The sequence below is a fragment of the Amia ocellicauda genome, chromosome 3 (genome assembly GCF_036373705.1).
Source record: "Amia ocellicauda isolate fAmiCal2 chromosome 3, fAmiCal2.hap1, whole genome shotgun sequence".
In the NCBI taxonomy this organism is placed as follows: domain Eukaryota; kingdom Metazoa; phylum Chordata; class Actinopteri; order Amiiformes; family Amiidae; genus Amia; species Amia ocellicauda.
Genome location: NC_089852.1, coordinates 53783204 through 53808297, shown reverse-complemented (window position 1 = coordinate 53808297; position 25094 = coordinate 53783204). Strand labels below are relative to the sequence as shown.

General features: G+C 41.4%; 1 protein-coding gene and 1 long non-coding RNA gene across 3 annotated transcripts; both read left to right on the top strand.

Annotated features, from left to right (window-relative positions):
- Positions 1 to 231: 231 nt before the first annotated feature.
- On the top strand, positions 232 to 21084 carry LOC136747363 (uncharacterized). Of its 2 annotated transcripts, XR_010816481.1 has the most exons (5): positions 232 to 341; positions 19279 to 19374; positions 19570 to 19644; positions 20705 to 20796; positions 20977 to 21084. It is a non-coding gene; the product is annotated as an uncharacterized LOC136747363 (long non-coding RNA). The 2 variants fall into 2 exon arrangements; XR_010816480.1 differs by having other exon boundaries at positions 20705 to 21084.
- Positions 11887 to 14521, top strand: LOC136746508 (uncharacterized). Its single transcript, XM_066699058.1, is given in 5 exon segments — positions 11887 to 12024; positions 12215 to 12543; positions 12691 to 12725; positions 13241 to 13474; positions 13776 to 14521. Coding segments are annotated over 5 exon segments (1482 nt in total).
- Positions 21085 to 25094: the final 4010 nt, after the last annotated feature.

Sequence of the window (25094 nt, the reverse complement as noted above, 5' to 3'; positions counted from 1 at the left end):
AGAACAACTTTATTATTTGCAAAAATCGGCAAACCAAAGTCAGTAATCAGAATTCTGAAACAGCTCCTCAGTGAGAATTTTACCCATGTATTGATAAACAGACTTGTAAAGTTGGCTTTCAATAGTTCTATTTCTCAGTCTGTGGTATCCTGTTTACTCATGCAACTGTCACTGTGTGGCTTTTGGTTATAGCATGTCTAATACTGCTCAGCAGGTGAAGAGTCTCAGCACATGAACTCTACTAATAATCTCTTCCTCAACCCATTGACAATTTCAAAGTGGAAAATGATGACCTACATTATTTATCGTCTACTGCGTACACATTGAAAATGGATCAGCAAGTAAGTGTTACAAAAGCTATTATATTTTAATAAAGCAACCAATGCAAGTTTTCTCTACACTAAAACTGGGCTATGGATGAATGAAGGCAGTGTGCTGGACAGAGGCGTGTGCCATGTTTCCCCACTCATTTGTTATGTTTTAAATGCTCTATTATTTGTACATTAATATATATATATATATATAATGAGAGAACGGCATGATTACATGTGTGCTTCCCAGCACATACATATATGGGGGGAAGCTCATACCAGCTACATCTGGTATCAGCCTGTGCAGTGCATTCAAATCTGGACACATCCCAAATGCATACCTCCTTGGTAATATAGTGTACACTGTCATTCTCCTGACAGGGCATTCAGCAAGGCTCATACACAAAGTATTGCAGTACAAACCCAATATTGTGAACATAGTAGTAAATATTGTGAATGCTGTGTGTCCAACATTAATGTGTCTAGCACCTACTGCAGTTGTGTGCAGCCACTATATCCTTGGTGATTTACGTAAGTAAGAGATTATTTTTCTCTTTTGAAAATACAATCCTTCTAACAAAGCTAATGGATGATTTATTTTGCATTTTATTTTTTTACTTAAGAGTTGTTATTAAATTCATTGTATATTTGGATATGTTAATAATAATAATAATAATAATAATAATAATAATAATAATAATCATCATCATCATCATCATCATCATCATCATCATATTATGATTAATTAATTGAACCCACAACTCCCAACTTGCAGTGCTGTTCCTTAACCACTATGCCAGGAGAGATGCATGTTTTACTGGGAAACCTATTTTAGCAGGCTATTGCCGCCAAAACCAACTGCTCTGATTAGTTGTTTATGACTGAATTATTGGAGTTAGTCTCAAATAAATTTATAAATTAAGAAAAAATGCATAAGAATAAATAAGAAACAAAAGTTGTATATATATATACCTATATATGTATATGTTCTATGGTTCTATGATGAGTTAATACACTGATGGTTACATATGCTCATGTGGAGAACATATGAGGGGGGTATGTCGTATGTGTGAGGCCAGTACACCCTTCAGGGATAGATCTTAACTTTTTTTTCCACTAGCCAGCAGGACTAGTGGTTCTCAAATTGCACTAGCCCGCACAAAGTTTCACTAGCCCGCCAATTCGGATTCTTGAAAATATTGACAAATTGTATTATTTAAAAACTTTGTTCCCCTGAAAGGAATAAAAAATTATTCTAAATACATAGATAATAATTAATCTGCTTCTTCTTTGTGCTCACATTTTGTATGATTTTCTGTTGTAGGTGAATGAAATTGACCAGTCCACCTTTGCTTGCCTAAAGACTTGTACATTGAGTAACAGTGTGACCTGGCTGTAGTTTAAATACTCCCTGCACGGTGGGGGGCGGGTTGGGGGGGGTAACATCAAGATATTTCTCTCAGATATTTCTCTCTCTTCTCCTTTATCCTGAACTTTTCTTCAGTTTCATCCAGTACCCCCCCAAATGGCCCATCCCTAACTCCACAATATCACTGTATATCAGGGGTAGTCCACTTTTTTGTGTCAGGGTCCAAATTTCTTGTTCAAGGTATGTTCAAGGTCCAAACATCAGAGGGGGGGGGGGGGGGGGGGGAATCACACCTTCAAATGACCCTTTCCATCACACACAAAATTCTGTGAATTAGTATTATACTTAGTTGCTAATATTTAGTACATTGATTTGACAAAGTACAAAAATAAAACATTTGAATGTAAATATTAGTAATAAAACGGTTTCAGACCACTTTTAATTTTAATTTAAACATAATATAAACTTTCAAACATTTCGTGTCTTATTAGATTCAAATGTATACCATTTCCCTTTGCCCCACTGCACACTGCACAAAATTGAGATGTTGAAAAATTAGGGCAAGGTGGATTCAGTAATTCAGGGCGGGGGTCTGGGGGTCACCCCCCAGAAGATTTTGACAATTGGAGACCTGCGGGATTCTGTCATTTCAAAGTCGAAAAACATAGCTCAAAATCTCCATGGTATCAGGCAGATTTGGACTTAAACATATCTTTGCTTCACAACCACATATCACCAGCGAAAAATCAAACATCAACTGCCATTATGCAGGCAAACTAGATGCATTTTCTGGTGCTTGTCAATCACAGATCTAATTCAGTGGGTCTCTGTAATTGATAATTGAGGATGCACAACTCTCGATTTGTGCGCCTGTTAGAAATATGCGTCTTCATTGGAAATCAGCTGGTTCAGCCGCTGATGTAGGAGTTTCTAGGTGAATACAAGTGTAAGATTGTTTCAGTAATTGTTTAGAATAAATATATTTTACAAATATGTTAAAAGAACTGAACACCCGTTTTAAGCTTTATGTTTACTTTATGATATACCTTTAAACTGTGTAATAAATGTTTGTTAGCTATAGGTATAAATAAAGTTATTTAAGTTTATGGATGCTAGAGCAGTATGGGTAAGACAGGAAGTGTATGAGGGGAAGAGAAGTAGTAGGGTGCAAGAAAGGAGAGACACGTGTGTGGAGTGTGTTAATAAAACCCGTTTATAATAACCAGTCGGAAACATTATTAAAGGAGGGGTCTCTTCACCACCGCCCAGACCCTAACATTACACAAGCAATGGCACCATAACCCCCTGGTCGTGTGTATGCACTTGCATGTTGTGTATGTAGATGAAATATGTCCACACGACAAACGATCCGCAGTTTAGCTGTTTATTTATAGAAATCAGGGATAACAAACCAAAAGCTGTTGTTGTTGTTTTTTGACGATTACAAAGTGACACTCTTGCCCCAGTCCAGAATGTGTATAGAGATGCCGAACCGGGAATCTGTGAGCAATCAACTAACTAACAGGAACACAAGGTCTATACAGGCCATCCCATATTAATACGTAACATCCTATTGGCTAAATGGCTGCTACTGGGTTCTACACAATAACAAGCACTGAGTGCAACAAACCTCTGTAACATTACGTGCCATTACATACCGCCTCTGTCATCTGCTGCAAGTCATACATTGAATTACACCTTGACGTGCGCGAGTAGCGATCGTTTCCAGTACATTTCTATATAAAATACTACTGGAGAGGCAGGAGAACACAAAGCAAACGCGACTGCTAGTATGTGGTCGGTAGCGCGTATGCACGAAAATAACTCACTGGAAGTAGCGTACTGAGGACGAAGTCAACGATGTTTTATGGCAAAAATCGGCGAACAATCGGTAGATTTCACTCTAAAACGTAAGATAATATGCACTAGCCACAGTTCTAGTTCTAGAGAATTTGTACTGGCCAGCAGAAATCTGCCCTAGTCATTAGCTATCGTTAAGATCGAACCCTGCCCTTCAGCATATCTTTGCCTATGTTGGGGATGCTATTGCCGGGTGTATAGTACAGCTTTACTGCCCAAATGTCGACAGACATTCTTGATGCTATCACGTTTCCTATTTGATGTATGTATGTACATTTAGGTCCATAAATATTTGGACAGTAACACAATTGTCATCATTTTGGCTCTGTACACCACCACAATGGATTTGAAAGAAAACAATCAAGATGTACTTGACGTGTAGACTTTCATCTTTAATTTGAGGGTAGTTACATCCAAACTTGTTGAACAGTGTAGGAATTACACCCATTATTATAGGTGGTCCCCCCAATTTTAGGGGCTCAAAAGTATTTGGGCAAACTAACAAAATCATTAATTAAATTGAGAGTTTGAATACTTGGTTGCAAATCCTTTGCAGTCAATGACTGCCTGAAGTCTGGAACCCATAGACATCACCAGATGTTGGGCTTCTTCCCTGGTGATGCTCTGCCAGGCCTCTACTGCAGCTGTCTTTAGTTCCTGCTTGTTCTTGGGTCATTTTGCCTTCAGTTTCTGAAGGCAAATTTCCTACATCGTTCCTACATCGTTCACCCAATTTGGATGTAACTACCATCAAATTAAATATAAAATTAAAGGTAAAGATTGTATCAGTGTCCAAATATTTATGGACCTAACTGTATGTATGTATGTATGTATGTATGTATGTATGTATGTATGTATGTATGTATGTATGTATGTATGTGTTGCCATTCAGTCAAAGAAAGACTGTTACGAACTTGTTCTGGTGCAGATATACAACCATATATAAACAGTTCCACACTTCCCATTGTCATGCACTGGAATGGTGCTGTGCGCTGTGAGTTAATGCCATCCTTTTCTAAGTGTTATTTTCTAACCTGTTTTCTGCATGGCGCACACATACGAATTAGCAGGAATCATGCATAATTTCAGCCCCCATATAGTGCCATGTATACAATTACAGTGAGGGAAAAAATTATTTGATCCCCTGCTGATTTTGTACGTTTGCCCACTGACATTATCAGTCTATAATTTGAATGGTAGGTGTATTTTAACAGTGAGAGACAGAATAACAACAAAAAAATCCAGAAAAACGCATTTCAAAAAAGTTATACATTGATTTTCATGTTAATGAGGGAAATAAGTATTTGACCCCTTCGACTTAGTACTTGGTGGCAAAACCCTTGTTGGCAATCACAGAGGTCAGACGTTTCTTGTAGTTGGCCACCAGGCTTGCACACATCTCAGGAGGGATTTTGTCCCACTCCTCTTTGCAGATCCTCTCCAAGTCATTAAGGTTTCGAGGCTGATGTTTGGCAACTGGAACCTTCAGCTCCCTCCACAGATTTTCTATGGGATTAAGGTCTGGAGACTGGCTAGGCCACTCCAGGACCTTAATGTGCTTCTTCTTGAGCCACTCCTTTGTTGCCTTGGCTGTGTGTTTTAGGTCATTGTCATGCTGGGATACCCATCCACGACCCATTTTCAATGCCCTGGCTGAGGGAAGGAGGTTCTCACCCAAGATTTGAAGGTACATGGCCCCGTCCATCGTCCCTTTGATGCGGTGCAGTTTCTGTCCCCTTAGCAGAAAAACACCCCCAAAGCATAACGTTTCCACCTCCATGTTTGACGGTGGGGATGGTGTTCTTGGGGTCATTCCTCCTCCTCCAAACACGTCAGGTTGAGTTGATGCCAAAGAGCTCGATTTTGGTCTCATCTGACCACAGCACTTTCACCCAATTCTCCTCTGAATCATATAGATGTTCATTTGCAAACTTCAGACAGGCCTGTACATGTGCTTTCTTGAGCAGGGGGGCCTTGCGGGCGCTGCAGGATTTCAGTCCTTCACGGCGTAGTGTGTTACCAATTGTTTTCTTGGTGACTATGGTCCCAGCTACCTTGAGATCATGAACAAGATCCTCCCGTGTAGTTCTGGGCTGATTCCTCACCGTTCTCCTGATCATTGAAACTCCACGAGGTGAGATCTTGCATGGAGCCCCAGACCGAGGGAGACTGACAGTTATTTTATGTTTCTTCCATTTGCGAATAATCACACCAACTCCACCGAATGGTCTTGGCCATGGTGGAGAGTTTGGAATCAGATTGATTGATTGCTTCTGTGGACAGGTGTCTTTTATACAGATAACGAGCTGAGATTAGGAGCACTCCCTTTAAGAGAGTGCTCCTAATCTCAGCCCATTACCTGTATAAAAGACACCTGGGAGCCAGAAATCTTGCTGATTGATAGGGGATCAAATACTTATTTCCCTCATTAACATGCAAATCAATGTATAACTTTTTTGAAATGCGTTTTCCTGGATTTTTTTGTTGTTATTCTGTCTCTCACTGTTAAAATACACCTACCATTAAAATTATAGACTGATCATTTCTTTGTCAGAGGGCAAACGTACAAAATCAGCAGGGGATCAAATACTTTTTCCCTCACTGTAACTGGTGCATGGTGAAGAATGGATTTTATATATTTTATTATGGTAATAATAATTAAAAGTAATTATCCTAAACCATGTTTACACAGAATCAGAAGCAAATTGCTGGGTCTGTGGTAGCACAATATTACTTTTACTGTGAAAAGGAAATGCCAGTCTGTTGCAGTGATTCTGTTGCAGTACAGGTACAGATGTTTCTGCAATGTCAGCAAAGACACCACATTTTGCATTTAGTGTGCATGGGTAGTGCAACAAAAGGCATTCCTAACCAAATTATTTAAATTGCCTTTGTACATTGGGACATTTAAAATCAATTGGTGTTTTGAAGATAGCACAAAGTATGATCGAAGAACTCTCACTTCCCCAGTAGGCAGTAGGCCTGTTTTATTTTATTTTAGAATTATCATCAGCACTATACTCATACACGTGTAATGATTTGATATATGGAATGAGTCTTATGTCAACTGTGCAATCTATTGGCTATATAGTTCTATTTGTTTAAATTGGGCATTGGAAAACACAACAGTCTGCCAATATCCAATATGGTGCATGGAGTAGCACAAATTCAAAGTTAAGGAAGAAAACTGGAGAAAGGGTCTCTTGTTCTGACCTCCATATTATTTACTTACTTTAATTGTCTTTTATTTCTGTAATCAGTTCACCACTGCTTATTTTGTAATTATCATATTCTTCCAACATATCACAGCACTGATCATTAAATATCCACATTCTGTGTGAATTGGCATATTCTGCCAAATTGCAGACAGTCAAACTGTAGCATCATTATGTGTAAACAGTAAATACATACTGTATGCATATGGCTTTAGATCCACTATTTATTGAATCCTCTGAAAACAGAGGAAATATCAGCTTAAATGCAACATCATCGAAACATGAAATATTTATATAAGAGGGCTTAGTCATATTCCAATCATCAGATCTGGAGTATTGGTAACATTGCTTAGGGGTTACAAAAACAGCTGTAATAAATGTGTAATCAATAAGCTACTAAAACTGAATCATACACTGGCAAAGTGTTTATTAACAATAGGTCTGTATCCCATGAAGGTAGTTTCTGATAATGAATGGCACTGTACATTTTCCAGATTAGTACACTGTACATGTCACATAAGCATCCTAATCTAAATTGGATGTGGAACAAATTAAAGTGCATGTCTGGCAACCCTTTAAAAAAGGTATTATTCTGATTAGAACTGGCCATTATACTGACATTTTTGTCAGTTGTTGTGGTTGGTGGCTGTCACTATCAGAATATTTGCCAAAACAGAGATATCTTTTGCCTTCTCTTATTTTTGATGTTTTATCTAACCTGGCTTTGCCAAAACCTCAGCCCAATGAAAAAACTTTTGAAAATGCTCACTCACGCTCTCAGAATGACTCAGTCTTCTTACAGCCGTTAAAGTGGCATCATAATGTAGCCCAAAACATTTGTCATTTCTCTCACTCTGTCAACCCATTTGATGACTAGCCATTTTTATATTATATAGAAATACCTTGCTGTCAGTGAGGATTACTGCAAACAATTTTTATATTTATGTATGACTGTAGAGCAATGAAAAGGATGTAATAAAAAAGACATACATAATAAATAATAACAGAGGACAATATACACTCACCTAAAGGATTATTAGGAACACCATACTAATACTGTGTTTGACCCCCTTTCACCTTCAGAACTGCCTTAATTCTACATGGCATTGATTCAACAAGGTGCTGAAAGCATTCTTTAGAAATGTTGGCCCATATCGATAGGATAGCATCTTGCAGTTGATGGAGATTTGTGGGATGCACATCCAGGGCACGAAGCTCCCGTTCCACCACATCCCAAAGATGCTCTATTGGGTTGAGATCTGGTGACTGTGGGGGCCAGTTTAGTACAGTGAACTCATTGTCATGTTCAAGAAACCAATTTGAAATGATTCGACCTTTGTGACATGGTGCATTATCCTGCTGGAAGTAGCCATCAGAGGATGGGTACATGGTGGTCATAAAGGGATGGACATGGTCAGAAACAATGCTCAGGTAGGCCGTGGCATTTAAACAATGCCCAATTGGCACTAAGGGGCCTAAAGTGTGCCAAGAAAACATCCCCCACACCATTACACCACCACCACCAGCCTGCAGAGTGGTAACAAGGCATGATGGATCCATGTTCTCATTCTGTTTACGCCAAATTCTGACTCTACCATCTGAATGTCTCAACAGAAATCGAGACTCATCAGACCAGGCAACATTTTTCCAGTCTTCAACCGTCCAATTTTGGTGAGCTTGTGCAAATTGTAGCCTCTTTTTCCTATTTGTAGTGGAGATGAGTGGTACCCGGTGGTGTCTTCTGCTGTTGTAGCCCATCCGCCTCAAGGTTGTACGTGTTGTGGCTTCACAAATGCTTTGCTGCATACCTCGGTTGTAACGAGTGGTTATTTCAGTCAAAGTTGCTCTTCTATCAGCTTGAATCAGTCGGCCCATTCTCCTCTGACCTCTAGCATGAACAAGGCATTTTCGCCCACAGGACTGCCGCATACTGGATGTTTTTCCCTTTTCACACCATTCTTTGTAAACCCTAGAAATGGTTGTGCGTGAAAATCCCAGTAACTGAGCAGATTGTGAAATACTCAGACCGGCCCGTCTGGCACCAACAACCATGCCACGCTCAAAATTGCTTAAATCACCTTTCTTTCCCATTCAGACATTCAGTTTGGAGTTCAGGAGATTGTCTTGACCAGGACCACACCCCTAAATGCATTGAAGCAACTGCCATGTGATTGGTTGGTTAGATAATTGCATTAATGAGAAATTGAACAGGTGTTCCTAATAATCCTTTAGGTGAGTGTATATAGAGAGATTTTCCAGGGGCCAGGCTATGCAAAGTCTGTATTGTCTGAGTCTGATTGACACATACAGTTCATGTATATTTCTATTTCATAAGCAATTTATGATTATGGAACCAAAGAATAAATAGGAGATTCGATTATAAAGTGTGTCGCAGAAGATTTTGGTTGGCCAATTAAAAATGAGAAAACCTTTCGAGGCTTTTAGGGTCATTAATTTTATTTTACAAATTTGAAGGTAGAGATGTCTATATTTTAAATTTGAACATTCTTGAAACCCACTCTGCAAACTCGAGATTAAATAAATGCTCATTTTTGTTTTTTTCAGCTCTAATAAATCTGCAGTTCAACTACTCAAATGCTTCAAACTAACATCTCTTATATCAAAGTAATCACTTTTAGCCACTGGGCAAACTGAAGTGTGGGGTGGGGGGTTGCGGATGAAGTTAAGACCAGGGGGAGATGAGGACGAAGTGAAAAGCAGGGAAGGGGGTTCAGATGAAGTGACAGGATGACAAAGTGACAAGACCTGCGGCTACTGGGGCAACTTATTAACGGGGTGAGGGGCATAAGGGTGACTGATTGGGCGACTTGGCCAACTCCCAAATTCAGCCACACCTTGGGTACGCTAGAGAAAGAAACTAAAATCTACACATGGCAGTGTGCTTCAAAACCAGCAACTGCAGATGTAGTGCATATGACCTCACTATCTTCAGATCTAAATTTGCTGGTATTAAATCCATACAGAAATGTCAACAACCAACCACAACATGGTCATTTGCTGTATGATTTTGCATTGAAGCTATAGTTTTATAAAAAGGCTTTCAAAATGAAAGATAAAGGTATTATAGTTTCACCACGTTGTAATTATGCCCAATTACGTTTCTTTGGGTAAAGATGTCAGGTAATAAACAAACAAACACATACATTAATTAATTAATTATTCAATCAATACATACACATACATATATAGAAATAATAGTTAAAAATACTGTTACTTTGAAACATACAATCTAGTACTAAGATATAATTTACCCTAGCAGAATACAAGTTTAAAATACTTAATTTGTGTGATTTCATGTGCTTAACAATATTGTAGATCATGCATACTATACATATAGGGTCTACATAAAACAAACACATACTGAAAGAGAGACATTCACAATGTATGTACTAGGATGTAGTAAAGACTTACTGATTGCAATAATGGCTGCTGCAAGTATTTTGGGCAGAGAAATCCTTAGTTGTTCCACCCATTGTACAGTTTAGAGTGCAGTAATGCCTCGTTTCCACTGGCGGACGCATCCAGCCCCGGACTCTTAAACAGGTGTTTCCACTGGCTTAAGTGTCTTGTGGTTTTGTGGACGGTTAAGTATCTGCCAGACGTGGCCGTAAGCGTCCGTCATGCCCACTAAGGAAATACTTCGCTTTCGGAATAGTGATGGGAATTCCATCTCGTGTTAGTGAGCCAGACCATTTGGCTTAGCTCAGCAATAAGAGCCGTCTCTTTCGGATCTTCATTTAGAACCACTTCTGGATTTTATAATTCAGCCAAATTTAGCCAAAATTTACCTATGATTGGTATGTGTGCACATATATCACTTAAATTATTCAAAGTAATTATACTAAATCGATAGGTTGCGAATGTAACCCCGGTTATCTGAAAATGGAAGCACTGCCCAAGGGGGAGGGGTTTCTGCGCACCGCCGTAGGAATCTTATCGAAACGTCACTCTATCAAAGCTGCCATTGGCCCCTACGCTCGTCACTCAGAATAGGTCCCTTCCCACATCCTGTTCCATAAAACGTGACATCAGCGCAGGTTTGTCATCTTTTGCCACTTCGCCTGGACCTGTGAATGTGAGCTCTCTGTGTCTTCTCCGTGCATTAGACTTATTGTTGTTTAACAATTATTATTATTTGGTTGGTTGGCTTCACGGCTGTGCTGTCACCACCATTTATCACTGTGTCTATTTGTATTATTAGTTATTATTGATAGCTAATCCAACTCTGTTTTGTCCATGCTCTGTCTGTGCTCCCCGGAAACCTCAACACACGGTGTGGTTAAGCCTACGGGCCTACGCGACGCCTGTATCCGGTACCTGGTGCTTGGTATACACAGTGTTCAGTCCGGCAACAGAAAGGTTGACTGGTTGGTGTCGCAGTGCCCCCGTGTACATAAACGTTGCCGGGTGGAGACGCACTTACAGCGGGGGGCCCGCGTTTCAGTTGTTGTGTGCCCCCGGTGCAAACACTGACTGGCACCTCTGCTGCATGTTTCCCTGTGCACGCGCGTGTGCGCTCGGTGATGAGCTCCTCTTGCCCCTGCACCTGTGCTGCTTGTGGCCAGCGCACCTTGCCCGCCTGGAGTGGGGAGGTCTTATGCCCCATTTGTCTGTGCGCCAACAGCGGGCACAAGTTGGCCACGACTTGCCGGTCCACTACGGCGCGCCCGGAGGTCCGCTGTTCCATCGGGTGCTGCCGCACTCAAAGGTCTCCCACTCTGGCGAGTGACGGGGGGGCCTTGGGTGCGCTGGATCTCTGCCTCTCCCCGAGCCCCCCGTCTCCTCCTCCAGGGTTGCAGTGACGGGGACAGCTGCGCCTCCCGCGCTTGCGTTTCCTCCTGCTTCCGCTGTCACGCCGTCTGCCACTACCGCACCTGCCGCTACCACACCTGCCACGGCAGCTGCGCCCCCCGCGGCAGCTGCGCCTCTCCTGCCTGCAATGGCCACACGCGCCCCCCCCCCACCCCCAGCATGTGCACGTGACTGACAGGGAAGAGCGGCAGAGTGACGCCCACGGGCTCCCTTTTTGGCATTGTCCCTCCCCTCCTCCACGCCGTGCCGTCGGCGACCGAGGTCAGGCTCCGCAGACAGGTGCCACCCCCCCTACACCATGACGGCCCACACCATGCCAGTGGAGACTGGTAGGAGTCTGGTCGCTCCCACCCCTCCTCCTCTGTTGAGCGTGGACACTCTCTCCAGCTCCCATGGCCCTCTGATCCTGCCCCGCCGCGCTCCAGATTCGAGAGGGGTCAGCGCTTGCAGCGGACCACACGGGACCTCTAGCTGCTGCCTGACCTCCTCGAGGAACTGAGGGCCACCTGGGACCATTCGGCAACAGCCCCTGCCTTGGCCAGCCAGGAGAGGGGAAGCTTACGCCAGGACCCAGGGCACGGCAGAAGCGGGCTTGGTGGAATTTCCCCCGGTTAATACCACCATAGCCACGCTCGTCTCCCTGCCTCCATTGTCCATGGAGCCACGCGACCTGTCGCACGTGTTGCGTCACGGAGACACTGCTCCGGAGGGCTTATGAGGCAGGAGCCCAAGCGGCTCGCCTCAGGAACAGCGAAAGCCTGCTGACCCTGTACTTGGCCCAGCTGGCGGAGCCCTCGGAGCACCATGACGCATCACCAACCCCGCCCCCTATCTCTGAGTTAGCAGCGGCGGCTGACCAGCTCATCACGGTGATGCACCAGAAGGCAAGGGTGACTGGGCGATCCCTGGCAGCCATTGTGGCAGCGCGCTTCCAGCTTTGGCTGTCCCAGCCACGGTGAGTCCCTGAGGTGGACAGGACTCGCCTCATGGACGCACCTATCTCACCGGGCTTCACTTTTGGCACCTCTGTGGAGGCAACTCTGCACCTAAGACTCTTGGGTGCTCCAAAATTATATCAGTTGGCTACTCCCTACAATTTCAGACACATCCACCCCCCTTCCAGGGCATGGTGTGGACGTGAGTGAGGAACCCATTGTAGTGTGTGGTGCTTTGTGTCGAAATCGCCGCTCTCCTGGAGAAGCGAGCAATCCGTGAAGTGCCCCCAGTGGGGCAGCATGAGGGATTCTATAGCTTGTTTGCATATGATGTCGCGTTACTGCGTTGCTGTGGCGCAAAATGCAGATGGAGGGCATGAAGTGATTTACTACATAGGAAGCACAAACTCAAAATGCCTATGGTTTGCTTTGTTTACGGTTGCTCAAATCGATCAAACGGAGAAACCACAAGGACCTTTTATCGTGTACCAAAAGTTGTTGTTCATAAGGGGGAAAAATGCAAGAAACTGAACGAAATACGCCAGAAAAAATTCTGCCAGAAAAACGTTAGCTGTTTCCGTACTTTGTAAAGTTCAAGTAATTGTTTTTTATTTTCTTTGTTTGAGTTTGTACCCCTGTACTGAACAAAGTTAGCAAAGCTAACTACAAAGTGTATTGCAGGGTGCAGCCTTATTGCTACGGTGTTGTTCTTTTTAGGCTGCCCTGGTGCTTTAAACGACGTTGAGTCTGTAGACTGGGCTCCTACAGTTAACCTTGGTTATCAGAAAGGTAAGCCCATCTCAGAAGCATCGCATACACAAGAGGAGAGGATGAAGTCCAGAGACAATCAACACAGACACGCAGAAGGTACAGAGGCCTTGTTGGATCTCCATGAGTCAGCTGAGAACCCAGAGCCAGAGGACAACACAGAGATGTTACATGATCGACAAGGTAAAGTAATTGTATTAATAAGTGTTGCCAGTATTATAGTTGTATAAGGCAGACGTGATTCTGACAACAAATAATGCATGTAAATTTTGAATTAGGCTTACACAATAGATAACTAAATTCTCTATGAACTCACAAATGTATAAAAATATGAATCTGCAAATAAATTAGACCAGGTGACTTTAACCTTTGTAAGAATGTTGACAACTAAGAAGTAGAACTAGACAACAATTCACATCATTAATAATTTGGTGAGTAATTTGAATAACTAATCCCTCTTCCTACTGCCATATATTGTATGCAGATGCAGGATGCCAGACAGACCTAACCATGGATGACATTGAGAGGATGGAAGATGTTCTGAAGCAAACCACAACGGAGCTGGGTGATTTTAGGACTAAAGCACTGGACACACAGTTTAGCCAAGAGTCTTTTCAGAAGAATGAAGACAAGACAAAGTGTTACACTGGACTCCCCAACTTTTTAGTTTTAATGCAGGTTTTTCAACTGTGTGAGCCTTATATCACCTGTGGCCATTTGTCTGTGCTTTCTAAATTTGAACAGGTAATTTTAGTTCTGCTGAGGTTGAGACTAAACCTTCCTCTGAAAGATTTGGCTTTCAGGTTCAATGTCTCTTACTCCACTGTTTCTAGAGTTTGGTACAAGTTAATTGGCATACTTCATGAGAGATTAGAGTTTTTAACTGAGTGACCAGAGTGACATGTACTTCAAGCCACAATGCCAATGGCATTCAGGCAAGCATTTGGATATAGAGTTGCTGTGATCATAGACTGTTTTGAAGTATTTATTGATAGACCTTCTAATTTGCTTGCTAGAGCACAAACATGGTCAAACTATAAGCATCACCACACTGTGAAGTTTCTGATCGGTGTTGCTCCCCAAGGGTATGTCTCTTACATATCTCCTGCTTGGGGAGGAAGAGTTAGTGATAAGCAGATTACTGAAGAAAGTGACCTCCTAAAAAAACTGTTACCTGGAGATATTGTTCCAGCAGACCATGGGTTTAATGTTATACAGGTAACGAGCTGAGATTAGGAGCACTCCCTTTAAGAGAGTGCTCCTAATCTCAGCTCGTTACCTGTATAAAAGACACCTGGGAGCCAGAAATCTTGCTGATTGTTAGGGGATCGAATACTTATTTCCCTCATTTACATGCAAATCAATTTATAACTTTTTTGAAATGCGTTTTTCTGGATTTTTTGCTGTTATTCTGTCTCTCACTGTTAAAATACACCTATCATTAAAATTATAGACTGATCATTTCTTTGTCAGTGGGCAAACGTACAAACGCAGGGGATCAAATACTTTTTTCCCTCACTGTAAAAGAGGACTGCTCTGCCATGTTCTGCATGTTAGTCAGTGTTTTTCATTTGCAAAATATGACTGAATCAGGTGCCTGAGCTGATGTGAGCTAGTGTCCTTTACTCATATTACATGTCACCATGTTATTTTGTAACTTGCTGTCCCAACACTTCTGGAAGGATACCGTTTCTGAAAAAATTCTCAACTTTGGGAATCACATCATCCCAAAAGTCCATATTAGGTATAATTCAACAAAAATGTCATTAGAGTTCCACACCATAAAGTCACAATAGTCAGCATCCACAATGTGAAGCTGTGCCTCGACTTGGAAGTAGTAAGCATGGCTCCTGTCCAGTGTAACATCATCCCCATCTTTGATAAGGCAGAACCCCTTGTCTCCAGCACACAGGCATGGATTAACTTTGTCTTGCATACTTGTTTACATGGATAGTTCACTGATGTCTTAGACAATAGGATTTTTTCTTTTACCTGATATTTTCCGACTACCAAGCATGCAGTCTTCATCAGAGGTGTTACTGAAGCTTCCTGTCAGCTGATTTATGTGGTCGTCCTACCTGTTACCACATAAATCAGCTGACAGAAATCTTCAGCGACATTTCTGATGAAGAGTGTAGGCTTGGGAGTCGGCAAATATCAGGTAAAAGAAAAAATCTTTGTCGATACCAAATCCTGGATGCACCCTGGCTTTGAGTTGCCTTCTCTACAGCCTGGATCTGAGAAGGGGTTAGCTCTTCTAGCTGGAAATCCTGGCATAGCTCTCCAAGCTCTTTAGGAGGTAGCTGCAGAGTCTCTGGTGTTCTGTATTCAAGAACAGTTTTAGGCAGCATACAAGATTTGGGGACAAATTCCTTGTGGTAATTCTCCCTAGCCATCAGTGCAGCACTGCTTGGACAGTTTCTGCTTAGGGACTCATAAACCTAGCATATGTTTCTGACCCTCTCTTCTTTTGGACATTGAACTGGTTTCTCAACCTTAGGTTGTTCAGTTGATTTCCCAGCGTTGGCATCGTCCAGTTTTTGTTTTTTGGATTTTGCTGAGGAGAAGTCTATAAGAGCTATGGGAGCTGCAGGAATCTGGAAAATGTGAAAAGCATAAAGATCATAAAGTACTGCCCTATTAAGGGAAATGACAGTAACTGACAATTTCTAACACAACACTTATGTGGTCCATAACATGGAAAATTTAAGATATGACATTGCAACTACAATTTGTGTTGTTTGTCTTAGTCTAAGTCTTAGTCTTAGTCTAAGCCAAACCATATGAGTTGCAGTGCTTGATTTACTTTCCCTGTGTTATCTGCAGTTATCTTAACATCAGCTTCAATGGAAAAAAGAACTGCCCCTACATGAGAACAGGATTCTGACAATCTGAGAAAAGAATAGAATAGATATTTCTTTATTAACCACAAATGGAACATTGTATTTTGCATAGTTCATCAGTGGGTGTGCACTGGTGATATATTTAAAACAATAGATAGTACAAGCAACACCACTAACACTTAACAGTTACACAAAATACAGGCAAATGTAAATAACTTACCCTGCCATGCAACTGCAATGAGCTGCAATGACTCCACTTCGCAATGATCCACGTCTTTAGTGGCGTTTTGGCAGACCTTTGAGAGTGGTTAACCTAATAACGTAAAGTAAACAACCATAACACTAACATCGAGAGGCACAGCAGTGTTGAATGTTTGTTGCTACGTTAATCCACAGAACAAAAAAAAAATTGTGGAGCACCTTGGTACCGAGGTCGTGGACCCAACCACTAACAAAAAATGTGTATACCTCCATACTTTCGTATGCTTTCATCTGTTTACTTGAGCAGAAGGATGTCTGGAGGACAAGGTAATCTACCTCCTCGATAGCAGGCAAGTCTCTCAATTCAGTTGAAAAATCGCTCCTCTTCATAACATATGTTGTGATTTTCTGTTTATACCTTTCTCTCATAATAGTGACTAAACTAGTACAGTACAGACTTTCCTCCATCTCGTCCATTCTTCTTTTCACTTCCTGTCCTCCATCTGAATTTTGCACGTCATCAGAATCACGTGACTGCAAACAAGCTATTCCCCATACTTCCTTGTGCCCAAGAAAGATGGCGGTTTTCGCCCCATCTTGGATCTGAGGCACCTGAACCGCCACCTCAAGGTGTTGCGCTTCAAGATGCTCAACCTGCGCACCATGTCCCAGCCCATCAAGCCTGGCGACTGGTTCACCACAGTGGATCTGAAAGATGCTTACTTTCACATCCCCATTGCGCAGGCGGAAAGTACGTTTTTCCGCTTTGCCTTCAAGGTCCGAGCGTACGAGTTTGCTGTTCTCCCCTTCGGCCTGTCGCTAGCCCCACACACTTTTTCCAAGTGCATGGATTTCGTGTTAGCCCTCTTGCATTGTCAGGGGGTCCACGTCCTCAATTATCTAGACGACTGGCTGGATTGTGAAAAGAATGGTGTGAAAAGGGAAAAACATCCAGTATGCGGCAGTCCTGTGGGCGAAAATGCCTTGTTGATGCTAGAGGTCAGAGGAGAATGGGCCGACTGATTCAAGCTGATAGAAGAGCAACTTTGACTGAAATAACCACTCGTTACAACCGAGGTATGCAGCAAAGCATTTGTGAAGCCACAACACGTACAACCTTGAGGCGGATGGGCTACAACAGCAGAAGACCCCACCGGGTACCACTCATCTCCACTACAAATAGTAAAAAGAGGCTACAATTTGCACAAGCTCACCAAAATTGGACAGTTGAAGACTGGAAAAATGTTGCCTGGTCTGATGAGTCTCGATTTCTGTTGAGACATTCAGATGGTAGAGTCAGAATTTGGCGTAAACAGAATGAGAACATGGATCCATCATGCCTTGTTACCACTGTGCAGGCTGGTGGTGGTGGTGTAATGGTGTGGGGGATGTTTTCTTGGCACACTTTAGGCCCCTTAGTGCCAATTGGGCATCGTTTAAATGCCACGGCCTACCTGAGCATTGTTTCTGACCATGTCCATCCCTTTGTGACCACCATGTACCCATCCTCTGATGGCTACTTCCAGCAGGATAATGCACCATGTCACAAAGGTCGAATCATTTCAAATTGGTTTCTTGAACATGACAATGAGTTCACTGTACTAAACTGGCCCCCACAGTCACCAGATCTCAACCCAATAGAGCATCTTTGGGATGTGGTGGAACGGGAGCTTCGTGCCCTGGATGTGCATCCCACAAATCTCCATCAACTGCAAGATGCTATCCTATCAATATGGGCCAACATTTCTAAAGAATGCTTTCAGCACCTTGTTGAATCAATGCCACGTAGAATTAAGGCAGTTCTGAAGGTGAAAGTGGGTCAAACACAGTATTAGTATGGTGTTCCTAATAATCCTTCAGGTGAGTGTATATATATAAAAGACATCCTTTCTCAGACGGGAGCTGGCTCCCATCATTCACTTAAAGCAGCCGGCTCATAAAGCTCATTCGTGAACGACAATTCACTATTTCAAAAGCGGAGATGTGTGCTTGACTTGTAGACAGACAAGGAAGAGATCAGCTACATTATGTCAGAAGATATAATCTCAAATGTCGTGTGGGATCACAAAGAAATTAGTTTCATTATAGCACCATGGAGTGAAATCCACGTACAGAAACAATGAAATGTTTTACTGCTTACAGTTAATATCTGAGTGTATTAAAAACTTGGATTTCACAGGACCCCGGTGTAGTACCGTGACTAGTTAAAAATAAACTGAAGGATAATAATCGGATTGGTAGCAGACGATTTGATTAATATTTTATGAACAACTGGATGGTGTTTTGGGCTGTCATTTTGTGAATGGTTTGCAGGTCTGTTGTATAACAGCCCCGCAGAGACAGTATGAAGGCGAACGCAATTTAGTTAACGTGTGCCCATTTACAAGTTAAATGAATGAATAAATAAATACAGCAGATCTGGGTTTCCCTCTAAAACATTAAGGACTGGTTTAATAAATATGTCCATAAGTCCATCAACGCCATGACTGAAACGTGCACACTTTAGTTAAATTATAATCTGCTATATTGTAGCTGCTGTTACTGTATTATTAATCGTGAAATGTGTGTATTTTGTTTCAACTGTAACTTGCCCTGGTTACGGACGTCTGCTAAGTAAATTAAAAATCATAAGGCAAAAAGTGTTGTTTGCAGTTACAAATCTGTAGTAAGAATAATAAGATAAGGGAGTCAAGTTGTGCAATTTAAAATACATATCTACGAGCACATATCTTGATGATGATTACAATAATAACAATAATAATAATAGCAAATATTTATTTTATTGTTGCACATGGAAACGTTTTCTTACGGCAATGTAATGCTTGTCTGAATGTCTGAATATAATGTATATAACTTGTGAATTCCAAATAACTATTAAGCTTTTACTTATTATGTTGTTTTAGTTTGAGGAGGGTGTTCCTAAGGGCCTCATTTTATTTCCAGTTACTCCAATTTGGGGATCCCAGAGAACGAACGCATCCCTGAGAAGATCTAATGCTCCAGAATACCTCTCTGACAAGGCTGGTGCAACATTTCAAGGTATGTATAATCTCAGCCATCATATGTAATAAATTGAGTAGGATCGTTTTCAAAATTTGGTGAAGATGTTTTGCACCCACTATACAATTATGTAAATTAAAATGTATTAAAAAATCTAAATCAGTATATTATTATGCCTAACATTTCAATCTATATCATGAATTCTTGACCTGTCATTATTGTTTTTTTCTTTAGCTCTGGAACCACTGATAAACACTCCAACATCAACTGAAACTACTGGGGAATCAAAGAGATCAGACTTGTATGACCGTGAGTTCTGCAGTATGCTATTTTAATGGTTAAAATGATATAGAATTCAATTTGATTAAACCATGATGCAGCAATTCTAAAAATACTTGAACTGTGTAATTAAAGTCACCATCAGTAATGTACTGATGTACTGAGTGTACTCACAAGTAATGCACACACACACCCTACATACCCCCCCCCACACACTGAAAAACACAAACATATGCACCCTGCCCACACACACAACCCCCCCACACAAAACCCACACACACCCCAACAGACACACACCCATCACACATGCACACATACATCCCCCAACCCCCCCCCACAAACACCCCCCCAACACACACACACACACACACACTCACACACCCACCACACAAACACAAACCCACACAGACACCCCCCGACATACACAGACACCCCCCGACATACACAGACACCCCCCACACACACACCCACAGACGCATACACACACACCTACAGGCACAAACTGTTTTGTATTTGTAATTATTTTTTAACAATTTGCAGATTATATTTTTCACTGTGACATTATGGACATTTTCTGTGTTGATCAGTGGCAAAAACTCCTGATTAAATCCATTCTGATTTCATGCTATAACACAATGACATGTGGAAAAGTCCTAGGGGGTGAATACTTTTGAGAGCCACCGTATATAAACAAATGCATAAGTACTAAAACATTTTTGTATACATCAATTAAATATACATTTTACCCACCCGCTGATCAAGAATTCCAAACCTGGTACCGATGGTGTTTTTTTGTTTTTGTGAGCAGTTTTGCATTAGATTTATAATTAGTGGTGGATGGGTTAGCTACACTTCCCTAAATACATTTTGATTTTGAATGAAATAGCATGAACTGTCCCATGATAAAGGCTACATTATTTGAAGAATACAAAAATAAAAGTTAGATATCAATGTTAGACAGTTACAGTTGATTTATTTTACAGTGAATCCCCAAAACTCTACCCTACCTAGAATAACATTGGCAACAGTGCAGGATTAATCTGTCTGTGAAGCCAGTGTTTTGAGTCATGTCCTCTGTTTTCTCATACAGGTGCAGACTGTGCCTGTTAGTGAGCCTTCAAAGTGAACACGCAGTCATCTGGTCACCCTATCTATACCCCAAACTAAAAATGTGATTATTTGGTTGGTCAAACTTTTAATTTGATTTAAACGTAACTCAAATCTTATAGTGCAGTAAAAGGCAACATGATCATCTTGAACACTTGAACAACAACCGCTATGATTACTATATGTGTTGATCTGCTCTTACATACTATTATATTTAACTTTTTGTGGGTTCCTTTGTTTTCAAACGTTTTCCAGGTGGAGTACCAAGTGGATGAAAATGTAATTGCCAGGGAATGAAAAATGATTGAAAATGGAATCGATTCAAGTGGCTTTGGAATTCTTATGAACTAAATTTAAGAATGTATAATCTAAATATGAAATAATAAATATTCATTACATTATTTTCTTGTTTTTGCTTTTTTAATTAATATAAACAATACATGTATACATAACTACACAACCCTTACTTTTATATTTGTTATTTTTCCACTTTAATCCAACTTGCTCTAGGACCAGACGTGATCAAACTTTTTATAACTGACCAATCACATTTTACAAAACTTTAATTAAATAGCTTTTTGTTTTTGTATGTTTAGGAGAAATAAATACAATGTCTCAAAGTTTTGATCAGGTGCTGCCTATACAAAATAAAGAAATGTGCCAGTTAATTTGTTTTTGTAGTTAATTGTTATGTCTTTAAAGTAATAGTATAGGGCGTTTCAGTATAAGGCATAAGAGCACATCATCATCACAATGTAAGAACATCTGGAAAACATTCCTGAAAAACGTCCTGGGAATGTTTTCTCCTAACTTTATCAAAACCTACAACAAACGTTCTAATAACATCTGGAAAACTTTCCTGAAAAACGTTCTGGGAACCATTTATCCTAACGTTCCTGGAACTTAAAACAAACGTTCTGAGAACTTAAACTTGTTAACTGGGTAAGCCAGTGGAACCGAGGCATAATAGAGGGGTCTCCCTGTGGTCTGTTTCTCCTTTACCTTTCCAGTTGATTCCAGGCATGTTCTGTGAGATTGAGAGCAAGACACTGAATAGGTTATGAAGTTTATTCTCTTCAGAATAATTTGGTCCACTTGCAAGCTTGTAAAATTGCTTTTTTTCTTAATCTAATCTTGGTGGTAAACAAAATAAATTAACTTGACAGTACGACTGTCCATAATATAGGCCTACTGCCTGCTTAAGAAAATCTACATCCAGTGGTTCTCAATCCTGGTCCTGGGGAACCCCGGCCCTGCTGATTTTTGTTCCAACGGAGCTCTCAATTACTTCATTATTAGTAGGGCACTTAATTGAACTGCAATTAAACTAACTTATTTTAATCAGTTGTAGAATTCATGTTAAGTATGAAACTGTAGATGGAACTTAAAACCTTCAACTTATATAAACTATATAATTTAAAAGTCAAATGAAGCAAATTAGTACAATTAAGTAATTGAGAGCCTCGTTGGAACAAAAACAAGCAGGGCAGGGAGTCCCCAAGACCCAGGATTGAGAACTAGTGCTCTACAATATACAATGAAGGCAGGCAATGAAGCCCATTACCACTAGACATAGTGTGTTTATAATCCTTCCATTGCGCTTCTAGACTCTACACTTAAAACACCCAGATTGCTCAGTCTACCTTCATCCATGGTGGATCTAAAATCTGTCTATACCAGTTCGACTGCTGAAAAGCTGCGTGTTATGTTCAGTAATTAAGTGCCCGGCAGTGTTCCATTTTGTGTCTTTCTAGATGAATATGCGTCTTGCTTGTGTTAGGATACAATGCAGTACAATGTTTTTGTGTAGCAGTTTACTCTGGGAATGGGAATAATATAAACACACACCATACAATGATAAAAGATGTTAAATTATTAAATGTGTTAAAACATGACTTATTTTTACATGTGTAATGTTACATTATGTTTCCTTTACCATTATACTCATGAGCCGCAACCCTTGAATGATAGAAAAAACACCTTCAAAACACATGCTCCTGTGATGCTCCGCTAGCACTCCCCACCATGACACTCTGCTAACCCCTGCTCTGCAGTAGTTTAGGAAGACAACAGGCCGGTCCCTGGTATCAAAAAGGTTGAGAATCACTGTGCTATGGCACCAGGTTTCTGCCCAGCTTCCCATTTCACATCACTGGAAAAGGAGCCACCTTCCTGGGCTTCAACCTTTTCATGGTGCTGAACTTCTCCCTGACTGTTAACTTCGGCACAGAGATCCTGCAGGTTGCCTCTCCTTGGCAACGACAATGGCCTGCGCTGTTTGATGATCTGAACTGCCTCTCTGCCTTTGTTTACCAGCACAAGGTTGACCCCTCAGTGGTGCCAGTTATCCAACCACTCGCCCTAAGGGATTAGGTGTCAGCTGAGCTGACACTCCTGCTGGATACTGGGAGCATCAAACCCATCAGTTCTTCAACCTGGATCGCCAACCTGGTTATGGATAAAAAAAAATCTGGGGGACTCCCCAAGTACCCACTCCTGACTACAGAAGAGCTTACCACACACTTTTATGGATCCAAGGTCTTTAGCAACCTGGACTTACACCAAGGCTACCTCCACCCTAGTTGCAGGGACCTTACTGCTTTTGTGACACATGCTGGTGTTTTTTGATACACCCGCATGCCTTTTGGTCTCAGCTCTGCACCTAACTGTTTTCAGATTATGCCTGCTGCCTTTGCAGGTGTCCCAGGAGTGTCCCTTTACCTTGATGACATCATGGTGCAGGGACCCAACACCTCACCTTCCTTGTAGTCATCAATGACTTTCACTGCAAAGGGCCTGAAGTGTTTCCTGTGGGCTCATTCACCTCCCAGGTTATAATGCTAATTCTGGACACTCTCATCTCCCGCTGGGGGCTGCTGGGGGCTGCCTCAGGTAATTACCATGGATAATGGCTCACAATTTATTTCTGCAGAGGTCTCTACTTTTCTCCATGACAGGGGGATCAAACACATTCAGACATCCGTCTAGCACCCTCAGGCCAATGGGGGAGTCAAGCTGCCCTCAAAAACGGCATTAGGGGACACCTATGAGCACACAGGTTGTGCATTTCAGACTACTTTACTACAACTCTGCTGCACTACAGGGCTTATTTTCAGCTGCAGGACTGGTCTCAGTGGCATGCTAGCCGGCTACTGTGTTGCCTCCAGACTCTCAACCACCACCATTTGGGCACCAGGGAACTGTGTTTTGGCCATCCACTTAAGCACATATAAGAACATAAGAAAGTTTACAAATGAGAGGACATTCGACCCATCATGCTCGTTTGGTGTCCATTAGTAATTAAGTGATCCAAGGATACTATCCAGTCAATTTTTTTATTTTCCAAAATTTTCAGCTTCAACCACATCGCTGGGTAGTTTGTTCCACATTGTGGAACTCTCTGTGTGAAGAAGTGTCTCCTGTTTTCCATCATGAATGCCTTGTGTGTCCCTGTTGATCTGGAAAAGCAACTCTGGTTTGATTTGGTCGATGACTTTCATGATTTTGAAGACTTGAATCAAGTCCCCACGTAGTCTCCTCTGTTCCAGGGTGAAAAGGTTCAGTTCCCTCAGTCTTTCAGATGAGGTCTAACTAGTGCATTGTACAGTCTTAACATTACTTCCTTTGTTCTAAATTCTACACTTTTGACAGTATACCCTAACATTCTGTTTGCCTTTTCTATTGCTTCCCCACATTATTTGGATGGAGTCCACACATACTCCTAGGTCTTTCTCATGTGTTACTTCATCTAGTTCTATTCCTCCCATAGTGTAATTATAGTGGACATTTTTGTTACCTGCATGTAATAACTTGCACTTGTCCACATTGAATTTCATCTGCCAGGTGTCGGCCCACCACTGAATATTCTCTTTGAATAACCTGTGCTGTCAAGATTGTATCTGCTGAGCCACCTATTTTAGTATCATCTGCAAATTTGACAAGTTTGCTAACTATCCCAGAGTTCAGATCATTAATATAGACTTGAAGAAGCAAAGGCCCTAATACTGATCCCTGTGGAACTCTACTAACAACCTCACTCCAGTTATTTCTTGTTAGAGTTAGAAGCAACTCCTCTAATTGACACCCTCTGTTTCCATACATCAACCAGTTCATAATCTATCTACTTACATTACCCTGAATGCCTACAGCTTCCAGTTTGAGGATCAGTCTTTGGTGTGGAACCTTATCAAAAGCTTTTTGAATATCTATGTATAACATATCATATGCTTTCACGTGATCTACAGCTGCAGTTGCATGTTCAAAAAATTCTAATAAATTAGTAAGACGTGATCTACCTCGTCTAAACCCATGTTGACATCTCCAAGAATATGGTTTTCATTAAGATGCTCCTCTACTTTCTGTCTAATCATTTT